This window comes from Hydra viridissima, unplaced genomic scaffold (genome assembly GCF_058129835.1).
Source record: "Hydra viridissima isolate aposymbiotic clone 2 unplaced genomic scaffold, HvirCarnegie_v1 scaffold_8, whole genome shotgun sequence".
NCBI classification, from domain to species: Eukaryota; Metazoa; Cnidaria; class Hydrozoa; order Anthoathecata; family Hydridae; genus Hydra; species Hydra viridissima.
In genome coordinates, this window is record NW_028324307.1 from 2,828,595 (window position 1) to 2,855,097 (window position 26,503).

Consider the following 26,503-nt stretch of genomic DNA (forward strand, 5'->3'; position numbering starts at 1 on the left):
CCTATCAAATAGCATTATTTCTTGTACCAAAGAACTAAACGCACCTTGCTTAAGGCGTTTTTTAAATAGTTCTCTGACCGAAAACATATTCTTTCTTTTTTTTACGCTTTTTCGGCGTCTTAAAATTAAAAGTATAACAAAAAATCGATAATTTAGACAGAGATTTTTTTTTTTTTTATGACGGCCATTTTTTGTTTGTTTACACTGTTTTTTGAAAGATTAATGCGCTAATTCAATGCAATTGAAACATTGCGTTGCACAACAGTTTACCGCACAACAAATCAAACAAACGTTGCACGAAATAGATTTTTTTCAAAACTCACAACCGCATTTGTACAACATAAAGTTTGTTGTGCAACCGACGTTAAGTGTGCAGCTTAAGCTTGGTTTCCAATAGTTGTAGAAATGTCGTACAACAGTTGCACAACAACTTTGTTTTATCATCGAAACATTTTCTAGTGTAAGTTGCACAACTTAACTTAAGTTGTGAGGTTTGAAAAAAATCTATTTCTGCAACAGTATTTTGGTTTTTGCGCAAAACGCGCAGCTTATTTTTTTAATGGAAACCACACAACAACTGTCGTACAACAATAACGTTTACAAAATATCGCCATTGTGAGGAATTATTTTAACCTCCCCTGAGACACTAATGAGTCATTACTTTCTTTTTGAACTTGACAATATTTTTCCCATCTGACTGCGAATCATACAATTTACAAACTCCACTCCCCTTTTACACAGTAGTAAAACCGACTTATTTTAACACATTGAATACATTAAGACCATACATGCATTAACAACTACATATATTAATACCTACACACATTAGCACCTACATACATTACACACACGCAAATAGCATCTTGAAGACGTTATTCACAACACCATAATTTACAAAGCATGGCGACGGCTCCATCTTGTGTGTTAGAAAAAATCTCTAATGCAGATTTTATGAACGAAGTTCAAAAGTTTCCAGTTTTGTATGACAAGTTTGATAAGGAATTTAAAGACAAATGGAAAAAGAAAAATGCATGGGAAGAAATTGGTTGTCTGTCAAACTTCTCTGCTAATCAAGCGGAAGCAAAATATAAAAGCATTCGAAGTAGTTATGAAAGGTGGCTGAAATCAAAATGAAATATTCCATCAGGTTCTGGAAGGAATTCAGTTCCACCTCAGTTTCTTCAGCTCGATTGGCGAATATTTGTTCACCTTATGATTCTAGATTAGAAACAAAGAATTTAGGAGAAAACGTTGAGGTGGTTTGTGAGCAAGTTGAAAATATTTATCATCCATTGAACAAGGAGCTAAATAATTATTTATCTGAAGATGTGACTGAAAAAAACGATTATGCTAATTCTTGTGTGCAAGTAGAGTCAAGTGAATTGACAATTCATACTAATAACATAACTAAAAGAAAAAGAAAAGTATTAGATTCTGATGATTTACTTGACAAAACTTTAGTGAAAACATAGAAATGATTTACTCCAATATTGAAAATCCGACTGAAGAAGAGCATGATGAAGATTATTTATGAAACCATTAATTCCACAGCTAAAGCGATTAAACAACTATTCCAAAGCCTCGGCTAAAGTTCAAATACAAGCACTTCTTCTCAAATTAGAGTTTTCAGAAAAGATGAAACAATCAAGCCCTCTGTTTAACCTATTAATGTGAATAAAAAATGTAAATATTACATTCTAGCTTATTATTTTGTTAAACCAACTGATGTGAAAAACTACACATTCTGTAGAATTCTTTGTAGTTGTAAAAAGAAGAACCTGATTTTGCAGGAGCCTCAATGCGCACATGTTTTCCATCAATAGCTCCTATGGATTGTGGAAAGTTCCAATTCTGATTAAACTTTTTAATGATGTTTTGCCATTCTTTTATGTCATTTGGGGCTCTTAAAATATTTTTTTGAGAACTTCCTATATAGCACAACAAGTTTCTTCGATTATATTACAAACCGTAGCTCTCCCAACTCGAAGATAAAAGGACTGAGTTTGTTGTGATTCTCCTGTAGCCAGGTATCGAATTGTAATAATTAATCTTTGCGATGGACAATAGAGACTCTCCACTGGGACAATACTTTTTCGTTAATGAAGATCCGATTAATGAGAAAAGGTGTTCAAGTCTGTCAGGAGACATTCTTAAGGATCGATAAAAAAGTTCCCTATCAAATAGCATCATTTCTTGCACCAAATAACTTAACGCACCTTGCTTAACGCGAATTTTAGATAGTTCTCTGACACAAAACATATGCTTTCTTTTCTTTACGCTTTTTCGGCGTCTTAAAATTAAAAGTTTAAGAAAAAGTCGATAATTTAGAGTGAGATTTTTTTTTTATGACGGCCATTTTTTGTTTGCTTACACTGTTTTTTTTTAAAGATTTTTGCGCTAATTCAATCTGATGGAAACATTGCGTTGCACAACAATTTACCGCACAACAAATCAAACGAACGTTGCACGATTTTTGTACGACATTTCTACAACTATTGGAAACCAAGCTTTACACTAGAAAATGCTTCCATTATAAAACAAAGTTGTGTGCAACTGTTGCACGACATTCCTACAACTATTGGAAACCAAGCTATGTTAATGGTAAATATGCCTATTGGAAGCCAAGTATGTTAATGGTAAATACTTAGTTGTTCTTCCGGTTTGCCATAAATTGGATTTGCTGAATTCTTTAAAACTGTAACAATTTATTTTTTTCTTTATTGAATTTATAATCATTTTAAGTATGTTATTTATCCTTAACTGTATATTTTTCTGTTGTTAAACATAAAAATCGAAAATTCTATAATATTCATAAACTGGAAGTCTATAGCAATACAGAAGATGGAGTAGTCCCCTATAAATGAGACCGTTTATAATAATTTATACAATTTAATTTCTATTGTTTAAAACAAAAGAATTGTAACAATGCGCAACGAAATTAGTTCACAAAAAAAGACAATTTCGTCGCTCGTCCATCTCTTATACGTCCGTGGTCTGTCCAATCACCAGCGAGAGAAAATTCCTGTCTATAATAAACTAAAAGAAATTTTTTATAGTAAAAACCAGGCAGGCATTATTCTGCTTTTGTAAACTAAATAACCATTAAGTTAGTTAACTTAAGATGGCAAATATTAGTGATTAGTAGTATATTTTTTCGTAATTTCAACTTCTAATTAGACCACTTTACATTGATTTTGAGACCTATGTTTTTATACGATTCTTAATCAGCATAAAATTCATTCGGTTAAAATGGTTATGTTTCTTCATTTTAGACGATGATCTTTCATGATATACAATAAAAAAACGTGATACAAAATTGAAATAGCACCATAAACTCAAGTATAGTATTTTCAGTGTATAATTATGCTATTTCGTAGATCATCTTCCATGTTCAATTTTTAAAATGTTCTTTTAAGTTTTTTCAGCATCCTTCTTGCATTAAATGATAGGATGTTGTTTTCAGAAGATTTCTCATGATCTTAAGTATTAAAATGCCTAATTTTAGCATCAATAAAAAAATAAGTAAAAAGTACGGGATAACCATATCTAATATATTTTCTATATTTGTTTTCTAATTCTTATGTTTTTTTTTAATGTTATTATACAAATTATTAAAGCTAATAGTGTCTAAATCTAGGATAAATACATCTTTAGATGTCTAAAATAATTGCTGTGTTTGGTGCAACGGGCAACCAAGGAGGCTCAGTGCTTCGGTCATTAGTAAAATCAGAGCTCTATCAATTGAGAGCAGTTACCAGAAATGCCACATCAGAAAAGGCAAAAGAACTTTCTAAGCTTAAGAATGTTTCAGTTGTTGAAGCTGATTTAGACAACAAAGAAAGTATAGACTGTGTTCTAAAGGACTGCTATGGTGCCTTTCTTGTTACAGACTTCACAGCTCACTTTGTGAAGAACAAAGAGATTGATCAAGGTATAAATTTCATCGATAAAGCAATAAAAAACAATGTCAAACATGTAGTTTTTAGTGGATTAGAGAATGTTGAGTCACAGATCAATGAACCTTGTCTTCATTTTGACTACAAAGCAGCTATTGAGGACTATGGGATGAAACAAATTGATAAAATTCACTTTACTTCCATTCGCATGCCTATGTACCATCAATCAACTGTTTTTTTGTTAAATAAAGCATTTGGGGATCATTTTTTATTGAACATGCCCATAGATGCCGATAAAATGCTGTACTTAATGGATGTTGAGGATATTGGAAACTGTGTTGCAAGTGTGTTTGCAAATCCTGAAATGTATAATTCACAAAAAATAGGAGTTGCTAGTGATTATATTAAAGTCCATGATTTACTACTTCTATTGAAAAAAGAACTAGCACCTCTCAAAGTTCATTTTCCAGGTGGTTGGTTTAACAGATTTCTTTTTAAGAATATCCTAAAGTTTCCAGGTGCCGAAGATATTCGTGTCATGTTTGACTACTACAGTCAACAATCCATGAAACGTGACATTGAGCTGACAAAGCAGCTTAATCCAGAACTTACTAATTTTGAAAGCTGGCTGCATCAAAATCGGAGCCAAATTATTAGCAATAAAACCAAATAGTTTTTAAACTTTTCTCTAACTTTACAAGTGCAAACACTTTTTTAACCTTATTTTCAATTGGATTTTATATTTTTTGTAGAAACTTTCAGTTTGCCTATGCATTACTTTAAATATATATATATTTCCAAGTCAGTGTAAATTTTTACCTGCTAAACTATGTGCTAGTGAGGCTAGATTCATAAAAAAAAGGAAATTTTTTTAAATGATCATTTTTCCAATCCATCGACCTTGCTACTTCAACAAGATAGTGAAGCATCAGACAAAAAAAAAAATAAAACAAATCCCTTGATGAAACTCAGTATGTTTACAAAATTTTGTATAAAATCTATTTTCAAAAATGTTGCTCAGATTGGTATAAGCATTAACTTTCATATTTATCATCTTTAAGCTATTTGTAATCCATGTTTTAGTTTATTTCTTGTTAAGATTATGAAGTTAGTTACATGATGGTTTGTGTTTATGTTTTATAAAGTATTTAACTATCTAAAATTTTATGGAAGATTTTGCAGAATGATCTTGGTTTACAAATTTACAAGATTAAGCTTGTGCAGGATATAAAGCTATATGTCCATTATATGAATTTTAGAATGGGTGATTGGATCAAAATTTAAGTTGTTCTTGTTCATCAACGGCATAAAATTAATTTTTCATTAAATCCATTTATAATTAATCATTACCACAATTTTTCATTTCATTTTAAAGTTCTATACCTCTAAAAAAACACCAGAAAAAAAGGTATAGAAGGAATGTTACTTTTTTAAGATGATTTATTTATTTTGATCCCTTAGGTTGCCAGTTTTTAGTTAATTGTATTTTATTTAATGGTAATCTTAAATATTAAAGTTCTTTCTAGATGTTTTTTTTGTTCCCACAAGTTAATTATGCAGCTTTTCTGAAAAGTATCGGCTCGGTGTGATTCTGGTCTAATTCTCCAATTTCTAGCCGAGTGTTAATATTCGTTTTAAAGTTGACACTTCCAAATGGATTAAGAATTTACTCAGTGTATTTCTAGCCTTATTCTCCTAGATCTAGCTTAGTGTCAAATTAACATTTTAAAGTTGAAAAATCTAATTGAAATAAGTTTCAAATAAGTTTTCTTCAGCAAGAATGCGAAGGTTATTGTATAATTTTATGTCTGCCTCACAATGTCGTTCCTCTAAAAGTAAATTTGATTTGAAGTTCAGGCAGGTTACAATACAGGTAATGCAACTTGACTCACAGCAGAACCTGTGGGAAGTTTGAACCCAATCTTTTTTTCTAAAAACTTTTTAAATCCTTCATTATCATCATGATAAAATGGTAGTAGAGTCCCTGATCAAATTATTAGCCCACCTTATCAATTTTGTTAGTTTTTGAGGATTTAATGTTTTTAGTGCCATTTAAATCTGATTGTAATATTGTTACTAGTTGATTTATATATTTTTGTTTATAACTTAACACTTTCAAGCTTTTAGAAATATAAAATTATATTTAGGGTGGCAACAATTTCAGGGAAATATGTGGCACCTGTTTAATTCATAAATTTTATTTTTGTCATCCATACTGATTTATGTTTTTTTTTGAGTGTAGTGATTTTTTTTTTTAACCATTGTTATTCAATTACATAAGATTTGTATTATAATATACTTTTGAACAATTTTTAAGCAATTATTTCAATATTTTATGTATTTTTTTTATAAAAACCAATTTTTAATATCTTAAAATAGTTTCAGTGAAAATAATTGTTTAAATTACAAAATGGGAAAAAAAGAAGACATTTTTTCTGAAAAAAAAAACAACTATTCAATATCTTTTGACCAACAAGCATTCCTCAATAACTGAAATATCAAGAAAGTGTGATATATTAAGACGCACTGTAAAACGAATCCAAGATAAATTGAAAAATGGCCTTCCATTATGTGTTCGGAGACAAGGCAAATGCGGTCGAAAAAAGAAAATAACACCCAGGAATGAGAGAATGCCAGTAAAAATAATAAAAGAAAATAGATTTGCCACATGTTCTGCAATAAACAGCAAGTTTAATGAGGTGGGAATAAATGTGGCGACAATCACTGTTCGACGAAGTTTGCATCGATTGGGCATTAGAAGTACCAAAGCACAGAGAAAAAAACGCCTGGATTGGGCGAAGAAGTATCGTAGTTTCACTGTTGATGACTGGAAATTGGTAAGTCATTATAATACAATGGTTAGAAGTTTTTTTTTTTAATATTTAAGTCTTTATATTCTGTGATAATTTTTATTCTGTTTTCTTCAGGTATGATTCAGCGATGAGTCTACCGTAGAAATTATGACTCAAAAGGCTCAATATGTCAAAAGGGCTGTCGATGGAAAATTCCATGAAGATTGTTTAATCCAAACAATTAAGCATCCTTCTGAAGTCATGTTTTGGTCAGCGGGAAAGGCCTTGGTCGACTGTTCATTGTAGATGGAATATTAAAACAGGATCAATACAAAAAAGTTATTGAAACTTGTCTTTTACCTCAATTGAAGGAGTGGTTTCCAAATAAGCAAAAAAAAAAAAAAATTTATGCATGATGGAGCCCCATGCCACACAGCAAAATCCAATGAAAAAACTATTAGCTTCTCAAAAAATTCCACTATTGGATTGGTCAGGGAACTCCCCGGATTTGAACCCTATAGAAAATGTATGGGAGTTATTAAAGAGAGAAATTTCCACCGAAAAGGTCACAAAAATGAACCCAATTGATTGAAAAAGTTATTTGGCATTGGAACCATAATTCGCATTTGAAAGAAATGGCTTTAAATTGTCTCTATATTATGCCTAATTGCCTTCGTGCAGTGATTAAAATTAAGGGAGGAACAACAAAATATTGAGAATTTCTCTTAACAAACATATTCTTATCAAACATTTGTGTATTCTATGTTAGAAAATAATTATATTTTGTATAAATAAAAAATTTGTTTTTACATTTTTGAAGAAAAAATCAAATTTTACTCACCTGTCTAAATATCTTTAATTACACAGAAAAACTTATAGGTGTTTAAAAGTATTTATTTCTCTTTAATTCATCACCAAGTAGCGTGTCAGGATAACGAGACAAAGTGCATTCAAGCGTTTCAAAAATATGTCCGCTAACATTTATTACGATCTTCCTCTTATTCATTATAAAAATATTCATTATAACCAATTACAAAAATAGCAACGTGGGCTAATAATTTGATTAGGGACTGTAGATCTGTAGAAAACCAAAGGACAAGATCACGGCTTAAATCATATATTGATGAAATAGTTATAGAGCTACTGCATCATCTACGTAAAAGTTGATCATTTTTCATTTCAAAAATTTTGTCTGTTAATATTTTGTGAACAAGAAATAGATGACTTTTCAAATTACTGCTTGATGTAGAAATTCTAATCATGTGAATTTTTTGATAAATGTCCTGCACCTGAGGACTCGACTTTTTGTTTTTCTATCAAAAAACATTGGCTACAGTAGAAATGTTCATCGTCGAAAACTTTACAATTTTATGTCAATATTTGAGCATAGTATTTCCATACTAATGATGAATTTGTGGTTGTTTTTTTAAATGAGCTAAACAGTTTAATGTTCAAGTATTTTAAAGAACTGTTACGTAAAATACGAGATTCTTTTAGATTCATTACTAAGTAATACAAACTCTGTTTGTGTTAAATTTGCCTAATTTAAGTTGAAAAATGTTAGGGCGATAAAAAAAATTTATAAGCCAAGAATAAAAACGCAGCATTTAAAATATGAAAGAAGTGGCGGACGTTGATGTAATTATATAAAGGAGGGGGTGCTTTGTTAATATTTCATCTCAGAGAGAATCGAAAAGCTACTCACACATAAAAAAAGAGCTCCAAATAACTTGTTGCTTTTAAGTTATACAAGAGGACTTTAGGTTTATTAAACTCTTCTCTTTTTTTTCCTACCAACAATAGTGACTTTGAAATCGGCTGTGGATGAACATATTGTTCGATTGGCGACTTAGTAGTTGCTAATTATGCAAAGTGGCGGCTGTAAAAAGTAGGTGCAAGTTACGGCGGCTTCTTGCTAATGGCCACGGCTTTGACCTCTATGTGGGATGAAGTTTAACTTTTGGCATGCAACTTCATTAAACGCAAAATTAACCAACTTTTCTTAGTTTGCTGTTATGATTTCTGGAAATACTTGACCTTAACCTTGTCCATCTGGTTTTTTAATTACTCCTTTTTTGATAACTTGTCAGCAAAATCAAGATTGATGAATGAACGAAGCCTTTTAAATACTTTTATTTTGCTGAAAAATTTCATGAAAGTGCGAGGATGAGATCCATAAATATAGAAGGCCATTTATTTAGAATGTTGACTTTTATGTTAGCTTAGCCTGTTTTACTTACTTGTGGTGCTCCTCTTTTAATTTATTTCAATTATTATTTATATATTTTGGCATCGGCGTTTTTTAACGAATAATTACGAACAATAACCAATTGGTCTATCAGTCTTTAAAGTTAAATCAAATTTTTTCAAGATCATTTTAACTCTTTATGCGTTTAGAGCAGCAATGCTTTTAGTAAGGCAAGTTTATTTTCATATACTTTTGTTATTTAAAGCTTGCTAAAAACTTAAGTTAATGGTTTTAACAGAACAGCCACTCTGCGCAATGTCTTGAAGGTTTGAAACAAAATAACATAGGATATACAGTGTATCGCAATTTACATTCTGATATCTTCTAGGATTGTATTTCTATATATAAAAACTGTTTTTAATTCGCTTTTTTATTTCATACGACTAACAAAGAAGTTTGTCACTGTTAAAAACCGGAAAATTAACCCCGATACTTATAAATGTATTACAAGAATTCGGCAGAATTGTTTTGGCAAAGTTAATTGATATTTTACAGAACATTATATCTTGAAACGAAACTAACTTCGATACAACAGAAAATAACAAACGCTCCTTATCCCTCCTAACACAACGATCAAAAATATTTTGTAGTTAATGTTATATGTGTTTGAAAGTAAATAATTTGTCAAACTAGTACGCATTATATTTTCGATTTAGATATAATATTGCAAGTTTGTTTTTTGAAATATGTTTAGCAACCTTTTAGATTCGTGACATTAATTCTAAAAGGTAAAACAGCGGTGCACTTTTTGGATGATGATTATTTACTTTGAAACTTTATGGCGTTACCTTTTTTTTCTTATAAATTATCAACTTACTACTTTATCTTTAAACAGATGAAAGAGAAAAAATAGTTTCTTGAAGCACTGGTTAAATCAAGGAAAGCATGGGGAATGTATCTCGTAAAAAACCAAAAGTGAACCGTATTGCTGCAGTTACACAATCATTTCCTTCTTCTGAATTATCAAGTAATGCAGTAGAAATATATGTTCCTGATCAAGTGAAACAGAAATCTAAATCAATATCTTTGCTTTCTTTTACCAAGAAGAATTCTCTCCAAGTCCGTAAAACAACAAGTTTACATTCAACTCCAAATATTCCCAATGTGGAAAATCAAATTGAAAGACTTTTAAAAGCCATGGAACAACTAAAAGGTTTTCCTGTATTTGCTTTACATAGTCTTGATAGTATGTGGTCAATGAATTTAAGTGTTTAGGTGCATGTTAGAAAGTTATTCAAGGTCTCACAATCTATTATATTTTTCCAATAAATAATGGTAGCTTTTCTGTTAATATTGTACAACAGGGTGCCTTTGGAAAAATAGAATTATTAAAAATAATTAAGTATTAATAAATCATAGCTCAATTTTATTAATAGGGTATTGTAGTTGTTTTTTTTTGTTTTTCAGAGTTTATTTTTAGTTAAGATTATGTTAAAACATCGACATTCCATAATTTCACTTTATAAAATTATGCAGGCAAGCATCAATGTAATATTGCCTTGAAGATTTCCAAACAGACTGTAATGAAATTTTTTACAATTCAGTGAAGTAGTTTGGTCATGAAGGTGACAAACCAGGAAGAGATTGCAAACCCTGTGTCTGTTTGTCTAGCTTACAGAAAATCATCAGAAAAGAGAGTTCTACATAATCCAAAGAAATCAATGAGAAAAATTGCTCAAGACATATGTGTGAGTTGCAAAACAGTACAATTGATTGCTAAGGAAGATTTGGAATTTAAACCTTACAAAATGTCAGATGCTCTTAACAGATCTGCTGAGGACAATGGGAACCAATAATTTTTTCAGATGAAAAACTGTTCACAATTTGGTAAGCCTACAATTCTCAAAATGATAGGGTTTGGTCTCAAGTGCCCCAAAAGATACAAGACAAGTTGAACTGCCTCAAAAATCAATCCTCACTCTTGTTTTGGGCTAGAATTTGTACAATTGGGAAAACTCCTCTTGCTTTTGTCAATCTTGAAGTTAAATCGAATCAAAAGAACTATTAGAAACTTTTAAAAGAGTGAGTTCTTCCTTGGGCTCAAAAGTATTTTGGTGATAACCACTGGATCTTTCAACATTATTGTTCTCCTGCTCAAAAAGTCTGGGGTATGCAAAACTGGTGTTGTGCCAATTTTCCTTACTTTATCATCTCTCAAGAATGGCCCCCATATTCACTTGATCTTAACTCCTCATCTATTTAATCTGGTCAATTTTAGAGAACTATTGTTCTAAACTCCATAAAAATCTTTATTTATTTATTTTTTTTTTATTTTCGCTTGATTTGTTGATGGTCATGGTTTCTATTATTTATATTTCAGGTGGCAGATTAAGATTTCATTTTTTAGCTATTTTGAAAAATACTTTAATTTAATAGAACAAAATAAATACAGTAACATTGGAATAACTGGATTTACAATTTTTTTCATTCATAATCATCTGCATGGTAGAATAGCTTAATTATGCATATTTGATTAACTTGAATGATGTGTATTTTTTTAAAATTGATTAAATTTGTAAAGCACAATTTGTATTTGTTATTCATGTTACACGTTATAAGAAAATACACATTATAGTGATTAATCTCATTTTAAAATTGTACACTCACTTCTATGTACATATAGAATATCCACTAAGAATTATATAACTTAAAATTTACCATTAAATGAAATAAGATAAATTTTAAAATGAGCAATGAAATTAAATTCACAACCAAAGTGAAAGCTAGTTAATTAAATGAAGATATAAGGTGAATAGTTCACTGGGATATGAAATATATTAAATGAGAGCTAAATAAATTACAATTAAATAAAAAAAAAAACCCACTAACCAGACCAAATATTGCAGCATTTTAAAGAGGTTCCCATAAATGTTGTGATAGTACTTTTTTTCAAAGATAGAGAAAAATAATGTGTGTGCTTCTTCAAAAAAACATCTGGAAAAATTTAAGCCATGGTTACATTCAAATTCTTTCTATGGAAGAGTTAAAAAAGAAAAAGTTGTTTCACAGTTAAGGCGCACCAAGAGTAGTTAAAGAAATTGACAAAAATACAAAAATACACAAAAAAAAAATCAGAAAGCTAAGCAGAAAACATGATTTGCCTAATAACTTACGGAGCTATAGAGTTAAAGTGGGTCAAACCGATCACCCAACAATAAAAATCAAGTAGCTTTCTTATTTTTTAAAATTTTTTAAACTATTTTTTTTAAATAAGATAAAAAATACCAACAAGCACATTATTTATTATTATTATTATTTTTTAATTGTATTTGAAAATATGAAAACTAGAAGAAAAAAAAAAGATTGCTTTTGGCAGAAAGTCTGTTGAAAGCGATCAATATAAAATACATTTAATAAATTCATTTAAGTGCCTAATTTAAAAATTCACATACTACTTAATAAAGGAAATTAAAGTAAATATGTGAATGATCAGTTTTACCACAAAAAATTTAATATTAGTTTTTCTTACTTTTTTGTCTAATTTTTAATTATAAAACGAAAAAAAATTATGTAATCGGTATTAAAATTAAATTTTTTACAAGATAGAGGTAAAACTATTTTTAAACGAATTATGGTTCCCAAATTATTACGATAGCAAATAAAAGAAAAAAGCAAATTTTTACGATTCTCTTCTTAAACTTTTATAAAAATATAATGACTGAAAAATGACTTGGATTTTATTTTGACACATTTGAATAGAGGAGATGATTCTTTTTCTTCTGGTGTTTTTATTTTTTAAATATTCCTATCAGTTCCGATTTTATTTAAATCTTTTGATCAGTGATCGAAAAAATAGTATGATTAGTTTGACCTGATTTTACTCTAAGAAGTGTATTTTAAATTGATGAAGCCATAAGGATAGTCTTTTAAGTTAATGCCACAATATAAAGAGTATTTTTTTTTAGAGCTGAGAAACTTTTTTCTTTAGTTTTACTTATAGGACATATGTAGCAAACTTTATGATAAGTGCAATTATGAAGCATTAAAAATTTGTATACTTATGTTTTTTCTTTGAGTATTTAAGCATAGTTATGTGATGAAAAAGTATTTAATGAATTATTTTTTATCTTTTAGTTGATCATGAGAATGAACTTTTAAAAATCAAGACAGAAAAAAAGCAATTAGAAATGAAAGTTAATCAATTGCAGAATGAACTGAAAACATTAAACACAGCGTTACCAAAATTACGAGCTGATAAACAAATTGCAAAGAGTGCAGAAAGTGATGCCTTAAAGAGATGTGCAGCTTTTAAAAGTGGTATGTTTTAAAGTATATTCATTTACCACTAATTATTTTGTAGTACAAATAATAGATAATATAGCTTCAAATGATTGTATTATGCCTAGATATCCTTCATAAATTTACCTTCATGGTAAACTTTCAAGCTGAAGAAAACTATAATTCAACAGACACCATTATATAAAATAAGTATGCACTGCAGTCTATTTCATGAGTAATTATTATTTCTGTAATTTGTTTTAAAAGGTTTTGCACAATTTTTTTTGAGATTTTATTTAAGATGATATTTCTTCATATTATTTTTTTTAAGAAAAAGATAAAATCCATCAACAGCTCGAAGATGCTAAAAAAGAGATCCAGCATTTGTTAAAAGAAAATCAAAGTTTGATAAATTTTCTTCAAAAGAATTCAAACCGCCATGATTTTCAACCAGCAACAGATCATCACCAGCATCTTATTACTGATTGGCTGTTTGCTAACCAAAGTAGTATTGAAAGCCAAGTTGGGTATCAGAATTCTAAAGGTGAAAATCTTGTTACACTGAATGAACCAATAATGAACATAGATATAAAAGGTAAAACTATTTTAACAAAGATAAAACTGTTAAAAAATTTGTTTTATTTGTTTTAAAACAATATTTATTTGTTATGAAGGGAATTTTTTAACTTTCAATGTTTGTTTTTTTATTTCAAATGTAATCAGCCAATCATACATGATATTGTTGTTTAACTTATTTAGTTTTATATATTTTATTTAAATTTGACTAATCCAGTTTTGCATATACATTATTAATACATATTTAAAAAGAGATAAATTTTATGTGCATATGCTTTTAAAGAAGTGATTTATAGATAGCTTGATTAGGTTAAGTTGTTGCAAAAAAAGGTTTTTTTTTATTTGAATTAAGAATGTTTTATAATTAAGGTTTAAGTCAGACTTTGAAAAGTTTGCTGTCTACACTTCATAATCGATGGTTTGGGGTGCCCCTCAAAAACGTTTTCACACTTCATATTGATTATGACAAAAAAATGGAGCAAGTGGCTAAATTCATTTCTGTATGGTTTTTTTTTTTTTTTTTTTTCTGACTCTAAATAAAAATTTTTTGTAGTATGTTTTAATAGTTTATATCTTGGTTTTTTTTCTTTTTAAGGAGGGTTGTAGGAAACTGGCTTTACAATTTGAAATGGAAGGCTATTTGTTCAATTACTTTAGTCATGAAATAGGATCCAAATACAAGGTTTAAAGAAAATAAACAAAAATTAAATTTTTTTTTTTCCTTTTTTTTAACTAGAAATATAGTTTCGATGACCTTCAAAAAAACATTAAATGCATAAGTTTTAAAATATAATTATCAGAATACAAGAAAAAAAAGAATAAGAAATGAATTTTTTTTTTTCTATAAGAATGAAGAGCTGGTTCGTCTTGAATGTATGAAGCACAGTGACATTTTTCTTATATTATCATTTGAGGCTAAGTAGGTATCTTCTAATATAAAATGCTAAGTAGGTATCTTCTGATATATTTCTTATAAATGTTTGCTTATCTACTTGATTAAAAAGCTCATACTTTATAAATATAGGTTTATGTTATAGCTATCCAATTGTGTACTGTAGTAGTTTACAGTGCAAGTAAGGGTTAAAGAATGGCTTAAAGTTTTCTTTTTTAGTTTCCTTGTTTAAGTAAGAAAGTGTAAGACAGTTCAAACATGCTAAAAAAATTTTTAAACAGATTATTATGTGATTTTAGTAAAAAAGGTTTTTAGTTTAAAAGTTTAAGCATTTTCTAACCTCTTTCCATTTTCAAGAGTAAAAAAAACTCTTTGTTATAAAAGTGTAAAATTGTTTGATAAATTTTAAATTCTGTTTTGAAAAATTTAATTTTTGTTAATAATGTTTTAAAATGTTTGTTAAACCCTCTATTTTAAAGATTTCAATTTGTCACATGAACCACAAGATGTACTAAAAAATTGTTCTTTTTTTTTTTTTTTTTACAATTTCCTTTCTTTTTCAATTCAAAATTTTGTATACTAATTTTTATATTTCACAGAATTATTAAGATTTTTTTTTTTTTTTTTTGTGCAGTTTAAAGCAATTTTAATTAACTATTTTAAGCACTACGTTGATACAAGAGTTGTTGGCAACTGGAAAAGTTTGTATCATAATTGGTGAAATTAGGTAAAGTTGTAAAGAGTTTATTATTATCAATAAGCTTAATTTGATAATAAAGATATTTCCTAAATATTTATAAAAAAATGCTTTAATGTGTTAAAGTATCATTACCTTATTTAAGCATTTATTTTTTAGACTTGGTTTTGTTTGGATCTTATATTTATAGTTAATTATATTTGTAATATTTTTAGGGAAGAATTGATAAAAAATTTAAAAGAAGTCAAAAGAAAGGTTTTTTTTTTTTTTTTTTTTTTTTTATATAATAGAAAATAATAAATACACTGCAATAATAAAATTATTTTAGTCTTAGTTTTAGTTTTAGTCCTAATTTTTCAATCTTAGGATAGTTTTTATATTTTCTTCTTGTCTTTAATTAATGTAGTTTTTTTAGGTCCATTTGCTGCCAGTAAATTTAGAAAATGAACATTTACCAAGCATGTGCCTCAAGAAGATTTCTGAGATTTACCAAATGGTAGATAAAGAGCTTTTGATTGCTTATTTTTAGTACAATTGTTTAATTGGTTTATTTTAACTTGTCTTTATTAGTTTCTAAAATTACAGCTTTTGTGTCAAATTTGTATCTTGACTTTTTTCATTGCTGCCTTTCACTTTAAATCATCTCTCAATAAATCAAGACACCTGCCCAGAGAGTCTCAAAACATAAAAGTCATGCTCAAAAAACAAAACCAATTGGGTTTGGTAAGCCCATACATCTATGTTTCAAAAAATAAAAAAATTGGAATCATCTGCCTATGAAACAAAATGAAACTAGATTGCTTTTATTGTTAATCCATTTTAAATTGCATAACCCTAGGGGTATCTTTATCTGTTAATTCGTTTTCTTTTAAAAGTCAAGTGTTTTAAACGTTTTTTTAAACTCATATTTTTGGAATAGCTAGGTCCATTTTATTGCTTAGTACTTAACGTTACAGTGTTACATATTTATGTCATATAAAGAAGCTGTAAAAACATAATTTTTTTTATTAGTTGCTGACAATAAAATAAATGCTTTATCAAATGAAAAAAACAAGTACTTTTTGCAATTTTAACTTTACTTGGACTCTTTCAAAATGCCCAATAGTGCCAAATCTCATGAAGAGTGTACAAAAACAGTGGGTGTTGTATGTATGAAAAAGTGCAATTCACAAATTTCTGGTGAAGCCTTTGTGAGATTCAAAAACATTTTTACAACAGACTTTTTAGACTCTAGAGTACCAACTGGAATGTGTGGAACCTGTAGAAATCAAATTAGAAGGGTTGAAAGAGAAGTATCTCTCAAACTGCCTCTTTACAATTTTCAAACTATCAATGTCAAGACTGTGACAAAAGGTTCCAACTGTAACTGCCTGATTTGCCAAGTTGGTAAGCTGAAGCTGACTGAAAAATATCCTTTGGATAATTCTACAACTTCAAATCCTATAAATCCCCTGAAATGAATGTTCAGATTGTTTGTCACCACTAGGGAAAGGCTTATCTCATAAATGCAACTCTACTTTTTTGAATTTAAACCTTAGAGAAATTTCAACAGAAAACAAAAAAGTTTTTGAACAGATAGCCTCTGCAACTATCAAAGGTCAAGAATCATCACCAGGTGGGACAATCAGGCTCTCAGTGGCTGAGGGAGGTTGTCCATTACCTGTTATCCTTGGTAACTTAAATTTTGTATCTTTCCTGTTTTTAATGGTCCCATTTTGTCTGTTCTAAGATCACATTTCATAACAAAGTTTTTTAAAATTTGTCTTTAGGAGCATCATGCTCAAAATCAACAACTGCAGAAAAGTATAAGTTAAGTGCCCAAGACCTGGTGCAAATTCAGCATGCTACAGGCATATCTAATATTGGTGTCAAAAAACTTGCAACAGCACTAAATTTGGTTTCCAAATCGCCTCTTTTTGAGCCAAACTATCTAGCAAATTTTCATGAAGCAGGATTGCAACTTGCAAGTTTTTTTACAAAAACTATAATTGCATCATCAGGAGAAAAAATGCCACACAAAGAGTACACAGTTGTTCACTGCAAAAATCTCTCTGACTTTCTAGCAGAAATTTCACTTAAGAGACAACTTCAAGCAGGTCATCTCATAAAAGTTGGCATTGATGGAGGTCAACTTCCTAAAGCTTACAGTAAGTCTTCAAAGAATGAATGATGAAGATGATTCAAGCAGTCAACCTTAAAAAAAATTGTCACCTCTCGAGCTCTAAAAGACAGTGGAGTTAAAAAGCAATTTCTAATTGCAGTTGCAGAGGATCTTCATGAGAATTACAGCAACATTAAAAACTTTATTGAGCTTGTTCAACCTGGAAACGTAGGCTTAGTGGTCTCTTGCGGCTTGAAAGTTGCTGACATTTTATGTGGTTTGCAATGTCACTCTAGCTCACATCCATGCCTATACTATGATAGTGAAGCGAAGAACTTAGCTGAAAAAGGTGTGCTCAGGATGCTGTCTGATCTTCAAAATTGTTTCACAGACTTTCTTTCAAAAGGTGGTGACATTAGAGGGCAAAGTTTTTCAACAATGTTGTCCATAAACCACTTCTAAAAGCTGATCCAAGCAAGTTCATTTTCGAACTAATTCCCCCAATGGAACTTCATCTGCTTATAGGGATAGTAAATCACTTGTTCAAAGCACTAAAAGAAGCATTGCCAGAAGCAGATGAGTGGCCAAAAAGACTCAACATCACAATCCAACCATATCATGGCGGACAATTTGCTGGCAATGATTGGCAAAAACTCCTGAAAAATATTGAAGTGATAGATCAGCTCTTTGAGAACCTAGATTTATCAGTTTTGGCGATCATTGATGCATTAAAAAAATTCAGTGCTGTTGTTAGAGCCTGCTCAGGAAACGTCCTTGACAAAGAATATGAAAAAAAAATTGAAGAATTTCATACATCTTTTTTAAGTCTAGGATTTGTAAGTGTGACCCCAAAAGTGCACACCGTTTTTTTTCAAATTTATAATTTTATCAGAATGAAGAAAAAAATCCCTTAGTCCTTTCAGTGAACAATCTTTAGAAGCTCTTCATCATGATTTTTCTGTTCAGTGGCAAAGATACAAACATTCAAAATTACATCCACAATATGGAAATTGGCTTAAAAGATGTGTGGTTGAATACAATAGCAAGCATATTTAGGTGAAATATGTCTGTTGCATCTTTAATGAACATTTAAACTTTGCTACTTTAGAATAAGTGTTTGTGACAAAAAAAATCAACTGAGAATGTACCTATGGATTTATTTAAACTGATTCAAAAATTTATTTATGAGATTAAATTTTTTTGAATATTTATTTGTTTAACCTGTGTGTAATTGTAATTTTTAAAAAAAACCCACAGTAAATAAAACCTATAATAATTAGAATTTTGAAACAGCCTTTACAAAAGTTTAATTATAGACACTATTTTAATAGTTTTTTTTATTTTGCAACAGTGTTTTAAGTTTAGAAATTATTCAAGTTCAAAGAAAAAATGGTAATTAAAGAAGTCTTTTTGAGTGTGTCTTTTGTGGTTTGAGGCTCTCCAGGCAATAAAGCAAGGAACAAAAAAATCCAAAAAATCAGTCATTTTTTTCCTTGGATGTAGGCAGATGATTTCAGCTTTTTTATTTTTTGAAACATGGATGTATGGGCTACCAAACCCAATTGGTTTTATTTTTTGAGCATGACTTTTATGTTTTGAGGCTCTCCGGGCAGGTGTGTCAACTTTTCATTACATTTTTATGTTGTAAAATTTTGTTAAAGTTGTTATTTTATTTTATTCGAATTATAACCCTTGCTGTGCATTTTATAATACAAACAACTTCCTGTGAGTTATGTTATAATCCTTACTGTGCATTTAAAAATTTATGTTCATAGAGCTTATACACATGTAATATTCACTTAAGAAGTCTTTTTTAAAGTTCTATTCTTATATTATTTACAGTTCATAGAGAAGCAACAAAAGCAAGAAATGCTTAGTTCAGATACTACTTCTGAAGATGAAAGATTTTCTCCTCCTTTACTAAGTTGTGATATATACAATCACAAAGAGCAATTAGCAATTCTAAATCATCAATGCCAAGTTCATGGTCTGTGTATAAATATTTCCAAAGAGATAGCATATTTGGACTCTTACATATCGCAGGATGGGCCTGTTCAGCCATTGTTGCTTAGTGGACCTGTTGGTTCAGGAAAGTCATTTATTTTATCAAACTGGGTTAAGCATTTGGAACAAAGTTTACAAAATTCTTGTATCTTGTACCACGCTGCTACTATAGGTTCAGCAAATAGTTGTGATCCTATTCAGTTATTGCGTCGTTTTTCCCACATTCTTCTTGAGCAATCACCACCTTCATGCGAAGAAAGTTTTCTTATCAAAGAGTTCCCTTTGTGGTTAGAAAAGTCTTGCACTAAGTATAAAAATGGTGTTATTATAGTTTTAGATGGAGCTGACCATATTAAAAATAATTCTGAATTTTTAAAATGGTTTCTTGACCCATTACCTGTTCCTGTACGAATTGTCATTTCTGTTAGTAGTCATGCATATCCACATGCATGGTCAACATGGCCTACTTTATCTATTCAAGGGAATACCTCTGAAGGTTTTTTGAATTTAAAATCAAAATTTCCAAACCATTCCAATGTTTTGGAGAAAGCTATAGAAATTTTGTTTCCAGATGGTGTTTACAATAAATCTGCCTCTAACAATTTGTCAAATTGCTTATTTAGAAATACTTTAGAAGCATTGCATAAAAACACAATGTGTGATTTAGCAGAGCTGGTTAGTAAATGCTTGATGACATCAAAACTTCAGGATTTTTTTTGTTTAATAATTGATCAAATAATAAATGAAAATAATAATAAAGAATTAGTTTCTAAGATACTTTGTTTGTTGGCAATATCTTACAATGGTTTAAGCATAATGGAGCTAACAGAGATATGTCATGAATACAAACCAACAGATGTTTGTTTTGTACTTATGTTAACATGCAAGCTGTATTTGACATGGGATATTTGTGGATTGATACAGTTAACAAGAATCCAGGTGAGTTAAATAATTTGTTTTACAGGTTTTGCTTTATTTCTAGAGCTTCTAGCTTCTCCCATGTGTTGGTAAATTTGTAAGGTGTTATTGGAAATTTTTGCATTGGATAAATATTGAAAAATTTCTAAGTAAATATTTATTACACTTTTTAAATATGTTTCTAAAGAAAAAAAACAATTTTAAAAAAAGGTTTATATTTTTTTTTAGCTTAAAGAAGCCATTATAAAGTACTTTGATTTAAATACTGACCCTAGTCATTTTTTGTCCTCGCTTCGCAATTCACTAGTTAAACTCTTCATGCTGAAAATTCAATCAGGGTTTGTGACGTACCGGGTTGCTGAGGAGTTACCATGGCAACTTTTTCAGTTGAATGATAAACAAAAGCTTTATACTTGCATAGAATTGATTTCTATGTTGACTCACTATTGGCAGAGAGGAAAGCTATCACTCTTAGTGCATTATTGGAAGTGTATGGGTGTTAATATCACTGAAATCTATCAAATTTATTCTGAAAAGTTGAAAATACTTGAAAATGACAGCAGCTACAATCAACAAATGTTTGCGTATGATATTCTTGGTAAATTGATATATGTATTCATAATGCTCGTATTATTAAATTCCATAAAGATTTTTATTTAAAAAGTACATTTTTCTAATTGCTTGAAGGTTTTTTTTTTAACTTTGCTTTAGTGTGAGTTTTTTATTTAACTTATTACTGTTTGTTCATTTAATTAGAGTCTTGATTTAATAAAGGGAAGGAGGCTTAGTTAAGTAAAATTACACCATTTTTTTTCACCCTAAACGTTTAATGACTTTTTTTACAAATTAATCTGTTTTTTTTTGTTTTTAAAAGGTTTATCTGATTTTTTGTGTAACCAAGAATGAATACTTCTACAGAGCATAAAACTTAAAATAATCTTAATTAGGTTGTGACAAGCAATCTTATTTTCTCGTATATGTGCTGTAAAACTTAAATTTGTTATATGTTAGGGCTGGGCTTTATAAAACCATTTCAATTAGTAATAAAGCAACAAAATTTGCATTATATACTACTGACCATAAAATGCTCTTTTAATGTAAAAATAAAAAATGTCTACCATGCGTAACTTTCCAATAAACATTTTCTAAACAACCATAGAGTTGAAATAAATGTTCAATTTGTAGCTGTCTACAAAAAAAAAAAAATTAATTTGAAAATGTTGAGTTTTATTCTTATACTCAAAATAAAACAGATGTTGCTGCAACTTCTGCAGAATTTCACTAGCAGTATAGGCCCAGTATATCTAATCAGTGCTTAAATCTTTCATTACATTATCACTTATATCAACAACTTTTCTTTGAATATGTTTTCATTAGGTAAGATTTAGTTATTGTGAATTAATGCTTTGAATTATTATTGATGATACACCTATTTGCTATTTTCACGACTCTACATATGCTTTAGTATTGTACACATTATCACTTCATCATTGAATATTTCAAGTAAGTGTTCTTAATCTTTACTTGACCTTTCAATATTTGCCTTTTCTGTTATGTTCTTCTTCTTTGCAATTTAAATTCTTCTCTGTACTTGAGAAGGTGTGTCTTCTATTTGCTCTTTTTTTTTTTTTTTTTTCCAACTTAGCTATTAGGTTTTTGTCTATTTTTCATATGAAAATTCTTGCTTTTTTTTTATCTATCCAGTATTCCCAAAGAACATAGGTAAGCAAACCTTTCTTATCACACTTTTCAAAGCATTTACAAGAAAAAATATTGAAAGTAGTCTAATGCTTGTTTACTTTCCTGATATTTAACTAAAGGCTATTTATCATCAGCATATTTATCAAGATTGTGTATTTTAGTCATAAATCTCAATGCAAATTACTAATGTGGTCTTGTTTGAGGACTAGTATATTTGTTATTTTTAAGTAATAGTCATATTCTCTGAAAACATCAAAAGTCAGTAGTTTGTTTTTCCTGAAAATCTGTAAACTGTCTAAAAGTATTGTGTTCAGTTGAAATTTGCTTATTCAAAGAAACCATTACAACTGTATAAAAACCAAGCAGTATACCATTTTAACAATTTATTACCTTACATTATTAATGATAAATTTGCAAAGAATAAAACAAATGAAAAAAGGATAAGGTTTTGTCTATCATGGCTCACTCTCATAAAAAGTTTTGTGAATACTAAAATATATGAACTAATAACATAATAAGGGAATTTCATTCAGGTTCTTTTTTTTTTTTTTTTTCAGGTGACTTTATGCAAGAGTATCAACAGTATAAACTTGCTCAACAATCATTTGAAAAGTCAATTGAATTAAAGGAAAATCACTTAGAACCTGATAGTATTGCTGTTGGGGAGTCCTTTTTCCGACTTGCACGACTGTTTACACAATGGAAAAAATATCAAACCGCTGAAACATACTTTCAACAAGTTCTGGAGATCAATAAATCTAATCAGGACAAGACTTCATATGCAGTTATTCTGGAATATTTGGCCATACTATATTTTATCCAAGAAAAATTTGAACAAGCTGAAACATGTCGAAAGCAAATTATACTTATACGACAGAAACACGCATCTGAAATGAAACAGATTAAACTTGTGATAGCAGAGTGTCTTCACTTGTCAAAAACATTAGTTGAAGAGAGTTTAGTTGAAGAGAATGTGCGGTTTTATGCAGAAATTGGATCTGTGTATTTTAACATCAACCAGTCTGAGTATGTATATCTACTCTGAATATTGGACACATGAAGCATTTGATCCTGGTTTCAGTATTAACTTTTTAAAGTGTTTTTCTGCTAAATAAGACTTTAAATCAGTTCTTTTTTATGTTTTAACTTTTTTCTTTTATCATTTTTATATAACTTTCATGTAGGGAAGCCATTCTGGTATTACAACAATCACTGGACATGTACCTTACATTATATGGAGAGTATAACTCAAATGCAGCTGAGATTATGCTAAAGCTCAGTTTCATATTCCAGTCACGAAACATGTGAGTGTTAATAATTATTCTTTACTTAAAAAGTAGCATCTGAGCTATGTTGATATTTTAAATAGCATATATTAGCGAAGCAGCATACATTAACCAACATTATAAACATTTCTACATTAGAAATTTAGAAAAATATGCTTTTTTTTCTTTTTCTTTTTTTTTTTTTGTTTGTTTATTTTTAAAGTTGTTTCTTTATATTTAGGTTAGATAAAGCACAAGCATTACTTGAGGAAGCATTTGCAATATTTATTCAAGTAATATTTTTTGTTTACTCATAGAATTTAGTCTGAGAAAGTGTTGTAAAAATGTTTAAACTTGTTGATTTTTTCTCTTAATAATAAATCCAAAAATCCTAGAATTTTCCTGCAAACAGTAACAATGTGCAAATGGCATTAAAAAATCTTACCAAGCTGTACAAGAAAAAGGTATTTTTTTGTCACATTGTTCAGTTACACGTCAATAAATTTTATTGTTGGCAGTTTTTTTAGTAACAAATATATACTTTAATTGACTTAATGCAATATGAATGTTTGACCACTGTATTTTAATCTTCAAAGATTGTTGTTTTGGATGTAGTTCTTTTATCTATTTATTGTATCTTTTTTCAGTTTTTGCTTCTTTTTTATATATTTAGAAACTGGATGGAAAGTTAGAGAACCTTTTCAGGTATCAGCAAAAATTATGAAAATTTTCCAGGTCTTTTTTAGGATATAAGACTATTTTAACATAAAAGAATCTTTTATTAGAATTATGGTTGACATGCATGAAAAAGAATCCAGCTCCTCACCCTCCCTTGCATCATCCTTAAATGTCCTCGCTGTTCATTTAAGTAAACTGGTATTAGAAGTATTTTCTCAATGGTTTGGATGATTTTGATTATAACATACTTTCCTTACATTATACCATATGTATGTGTATGGTTTTTATATTACTATATGTAAATGTTTTTATATTACTATTCTTATCAAGGAAAGGTACAAGGAAGCTTTGCCGTTATATCATCGAGCCATTCTTATTTATAATGACCATGTAAGCTTTCAACATGCAAACGTGACTGAGATTTTAAAAAATATGGCCAAATGTTTTTATGAGCAGGTATAACTCAGTTTTAAAAACTTGTTCTTAATTTTTATTATATTTTATTTTTGATATTGCATTTTCAATTCTTTATTTCTTTATCTATACTAACATATTTAAAGGCAAGAAAGGTGACCAAACCCCACATCTTTTTAAAAATAGGGCCTTTTTTTAAATTTTAAGTAAGCTACAATTTCTTAAAATCTAACCACTTTCTATTCGATTTTACAGAAAAATAAAGTCAATTGAACTTATGTGAAACAACTTAAGAATTTTTTTATGGTTTTCAATAGTTGAAAGTAACATTAATGATGATTCTAAATAAAGTTAATGTATTGTTCAATATGACTGCATGTTCTTCCTCTAGACAAAATAAAAGACAACATCTATCAAATGTATTTGATTGTATAAAACATAAAGACAGTCATGATGCTATGAAATTTAAGACCAAACTATAAAAATATAATCTGATTGTTTTTCTATAATGGCCTTAATTTTTCTTTATTTCAGGAGGATTTCAATGTTGCTGCGCATTTGTATAAATTATCAATGGAAACAAACCGTACATTAGAGCAATTATTTACACAGCCTTTTAATGTACAGTGTAAGTGTTAAAAAATTTAAATCAGGGCCAAATTTATTGATTAAAATCAAAATATATAAGGATTAAATAATATCAATGGATCGTAGATTGCCTTGAACTGTTTTGAATTTTATTAAACCTCAATATAAATCAGTATTTTTTTATAAGGATAGAAAAAAAAGCGTTTTTTACTATTTAACTAAATTTCCGCGTTATGATTTTTAAAAAAAATTTTTCTAATGCAGTATTTTGGCTCACGTAATTACTTGGATTTTTGTGTTGAATCAAGCTGGCCATGTGTCTGACATTTATGATAAGTGTGATAAAAGTGATGCAAAAGTGTAAATAGTTCAGTTTGAATTTTAGCGTTCTTGACCTACTTTTAATCTAATTTTTTTTCAGAGTGGTTTGTATACAAGTGAAGGTATAAAGGTATTGTCCATCGTCTGAAGAAAATGTTGTCAATGTGGAGAAAGATTGACACTTCCCATTATATATGCCCAAAATATAATTGTAAAAAGAAATAAAACAAGAATTTGAAACGAAGCAAAATAGCCTCTTCGTATGTGGCACAAATAACTAAATATTCATTTCTATCGGGCTATTTACGCTGTTAAATAGTGGACTTGATGTCAATTATTACAACACGTCGCGATTGTGTTCGATTGTATTATTCGATTAATGTCAACGACTTGCGGACACGAGTTGTTTCGAAATTTTGCGAAACTTTAACGAAGATTTACACCACTAACAACTTTTCCGTGGTGTAAACCTAGCTTTCCATGATAAAGTTTAATAAAAATAGCATCTTTAAAAAGTGTTTTTTTATTGTTTCTATTAAAAACTAGCCAAATATCTCATACATTTTTTACTACGATAACTTAGCTGCAAATTTAGGCAATCTTTAAATCCTAAAGCATGTTCTCATAAAGCTAATGATAGAGATTCCATTTAAAAACCAACTAAAGTGTTCTTAATCTTTGTACATTTATAATCAAAGTTTTAACTGAAGATTTACAGAAAATCCTAAAAAGTAAATATTGTATATTTCGTGAAAGAACCATAACTATGAGCATAGCAGCTTCCATGGTGACTTGACAACAAAATAATCCGTTTTCAAATGTCACGTGGGACTAAACGCATTGAACATAAAAGAAGAAAACAGAGAATGATTAGGCACGTAATCGCGAAATTGTCTTGTACCAGAAAAAGGACCTTTACTACAGTTCAAAAGTAATCGTTTTTTCAGCTCTACTTGTTTAGAGACGAAAAAAAGTCATTTAAAAAAAAAGAAAAATCCCCGCTTCTAATTAAAGTAATAAAACTGGACAATTGATCTGTGAAGTCGTGTTTTTAAGATGATGAATCAGATTTAGTTCTCTAGAGCTTTGGCTGTAAAAAAAAAAAATTAGTTCGATTATATAGGACGTTCAAAAGTACAGACGAGCTGTTCCAACCAATCAAAGTAGCTTGGAACAACGAGAAAGTTCAATAAG

At 29.2% G+C, this 26,503-nt stretch overlaps 4 protein-coding genes and 1 long non-coding RNA gene across 7 annotated transcripts in view; 3 read left to right on the forward strand and 2 right to left on the reverse strand.

Moving 5' to 3' along the window:
• LOC145186651 (mannosyl-oligosaccharide glucosidase-like) overlaps nucleotides 1–26,503 on the reverse strand; it is a 405,622-nt gene that overhangs the window by 91,435 nt on the left and 287,684 nt on the right. The window lies entirely within an intron of this gene.
• LOC149884515 (dynein axonemal assembly factor 4-like) overlaps nucleotides 1–26,503 on the reverse strand; it is a 381,661-nt gene that overhangs the window by 67,474 nt on the left and 287,684 nt on the right. The window lies entirely within an intron of this gene.
• LOC145186748 (nmrA-like family domain-containing protein 1) lies at nucleotides 3,239–5,421 on the forward strand. Its single transcript, XM_090094692.1, has 2 exons — nucleotides 3,239–3,339; nucleotides 3,655–5,421. The coding sequence occupies exon 2, from the start codon at nucleotides 3,655–3,657 to the stop codon at nucleotides 4,567–4,569; it is 915 nt and encodes a 304-aa protein (XP_089950818.1). The 5' UTR covers nucleotides 3,239–3,339; the 3' UTR covers nucleotides 4,570–5,421.
• Nucleotides 6,397–6,957, forward strand: LOC149884518 (uncharacterized). Its single transcript, XR_016454672.1, has 2 exons — nucleotides 6,397–6,733; nucleotides 6,824–6,957. It is a non-coding gene; the product is annotated as an uncharacterized LOC149884518 (long non-coding RNA).
• LOC145187204 (nephrocystin-3-like) lies at nucleotides 9,747–25,824 on the forward strand. Of its 3 annotated transcripts, XR_016454674.1 has the most exons (22): nucleotides 9,747–10,089; nucleotides 13,011–13,193; nucleotides 13,486–13,749; nucleotides 14,100–14,230; nucleotides 14,326–14,412; nucleotides 14,579–14,649; nucleotides 15,287–15,349; nucleotides 15,535–15,574; nucleotides 15,735–15,815; nucleotides 19,263–20,363; nucleotides 20,571–20,940; nucleotides 21,099–21,845; nucleotides 22,047–22,064; nucleotides 22,601–23,069; nucleotides 23,228–23,347; nucleotides 23,550–23,601; nucleotides 23,704–23,772; nucleotides 23,982–24,013; nucleotides 24,094–24,184; nucleotides 24,317–24,442; nucleotides 24,935–25,028; nucleotides 25,410–25,824. XR_016454674.1 is itself a non-coding variant. In XM_090094693.1 (20 exons), coding segments are annotated over exons 1-20 (3,714 nt in total). In that variant the 5' UTR covers nucleotides 9,747–9,821; the 3' UTR covers nucleotides 25,412–25,824. The 3 variants fall into 3 exon arrangements, 1 of the variants encoding a protein (XP_089950819.1); XR_016454673.1 differs by lacking the exons at nucleotides 21,099–21,845; nucleotides 22,047–22,064 and having other exon boundaries at nucleotides 22,601–23,123; XM_090094693.1 differs by lacking the exons at nucleotides 21,099–21,845; nucleotides 22,047–22,064.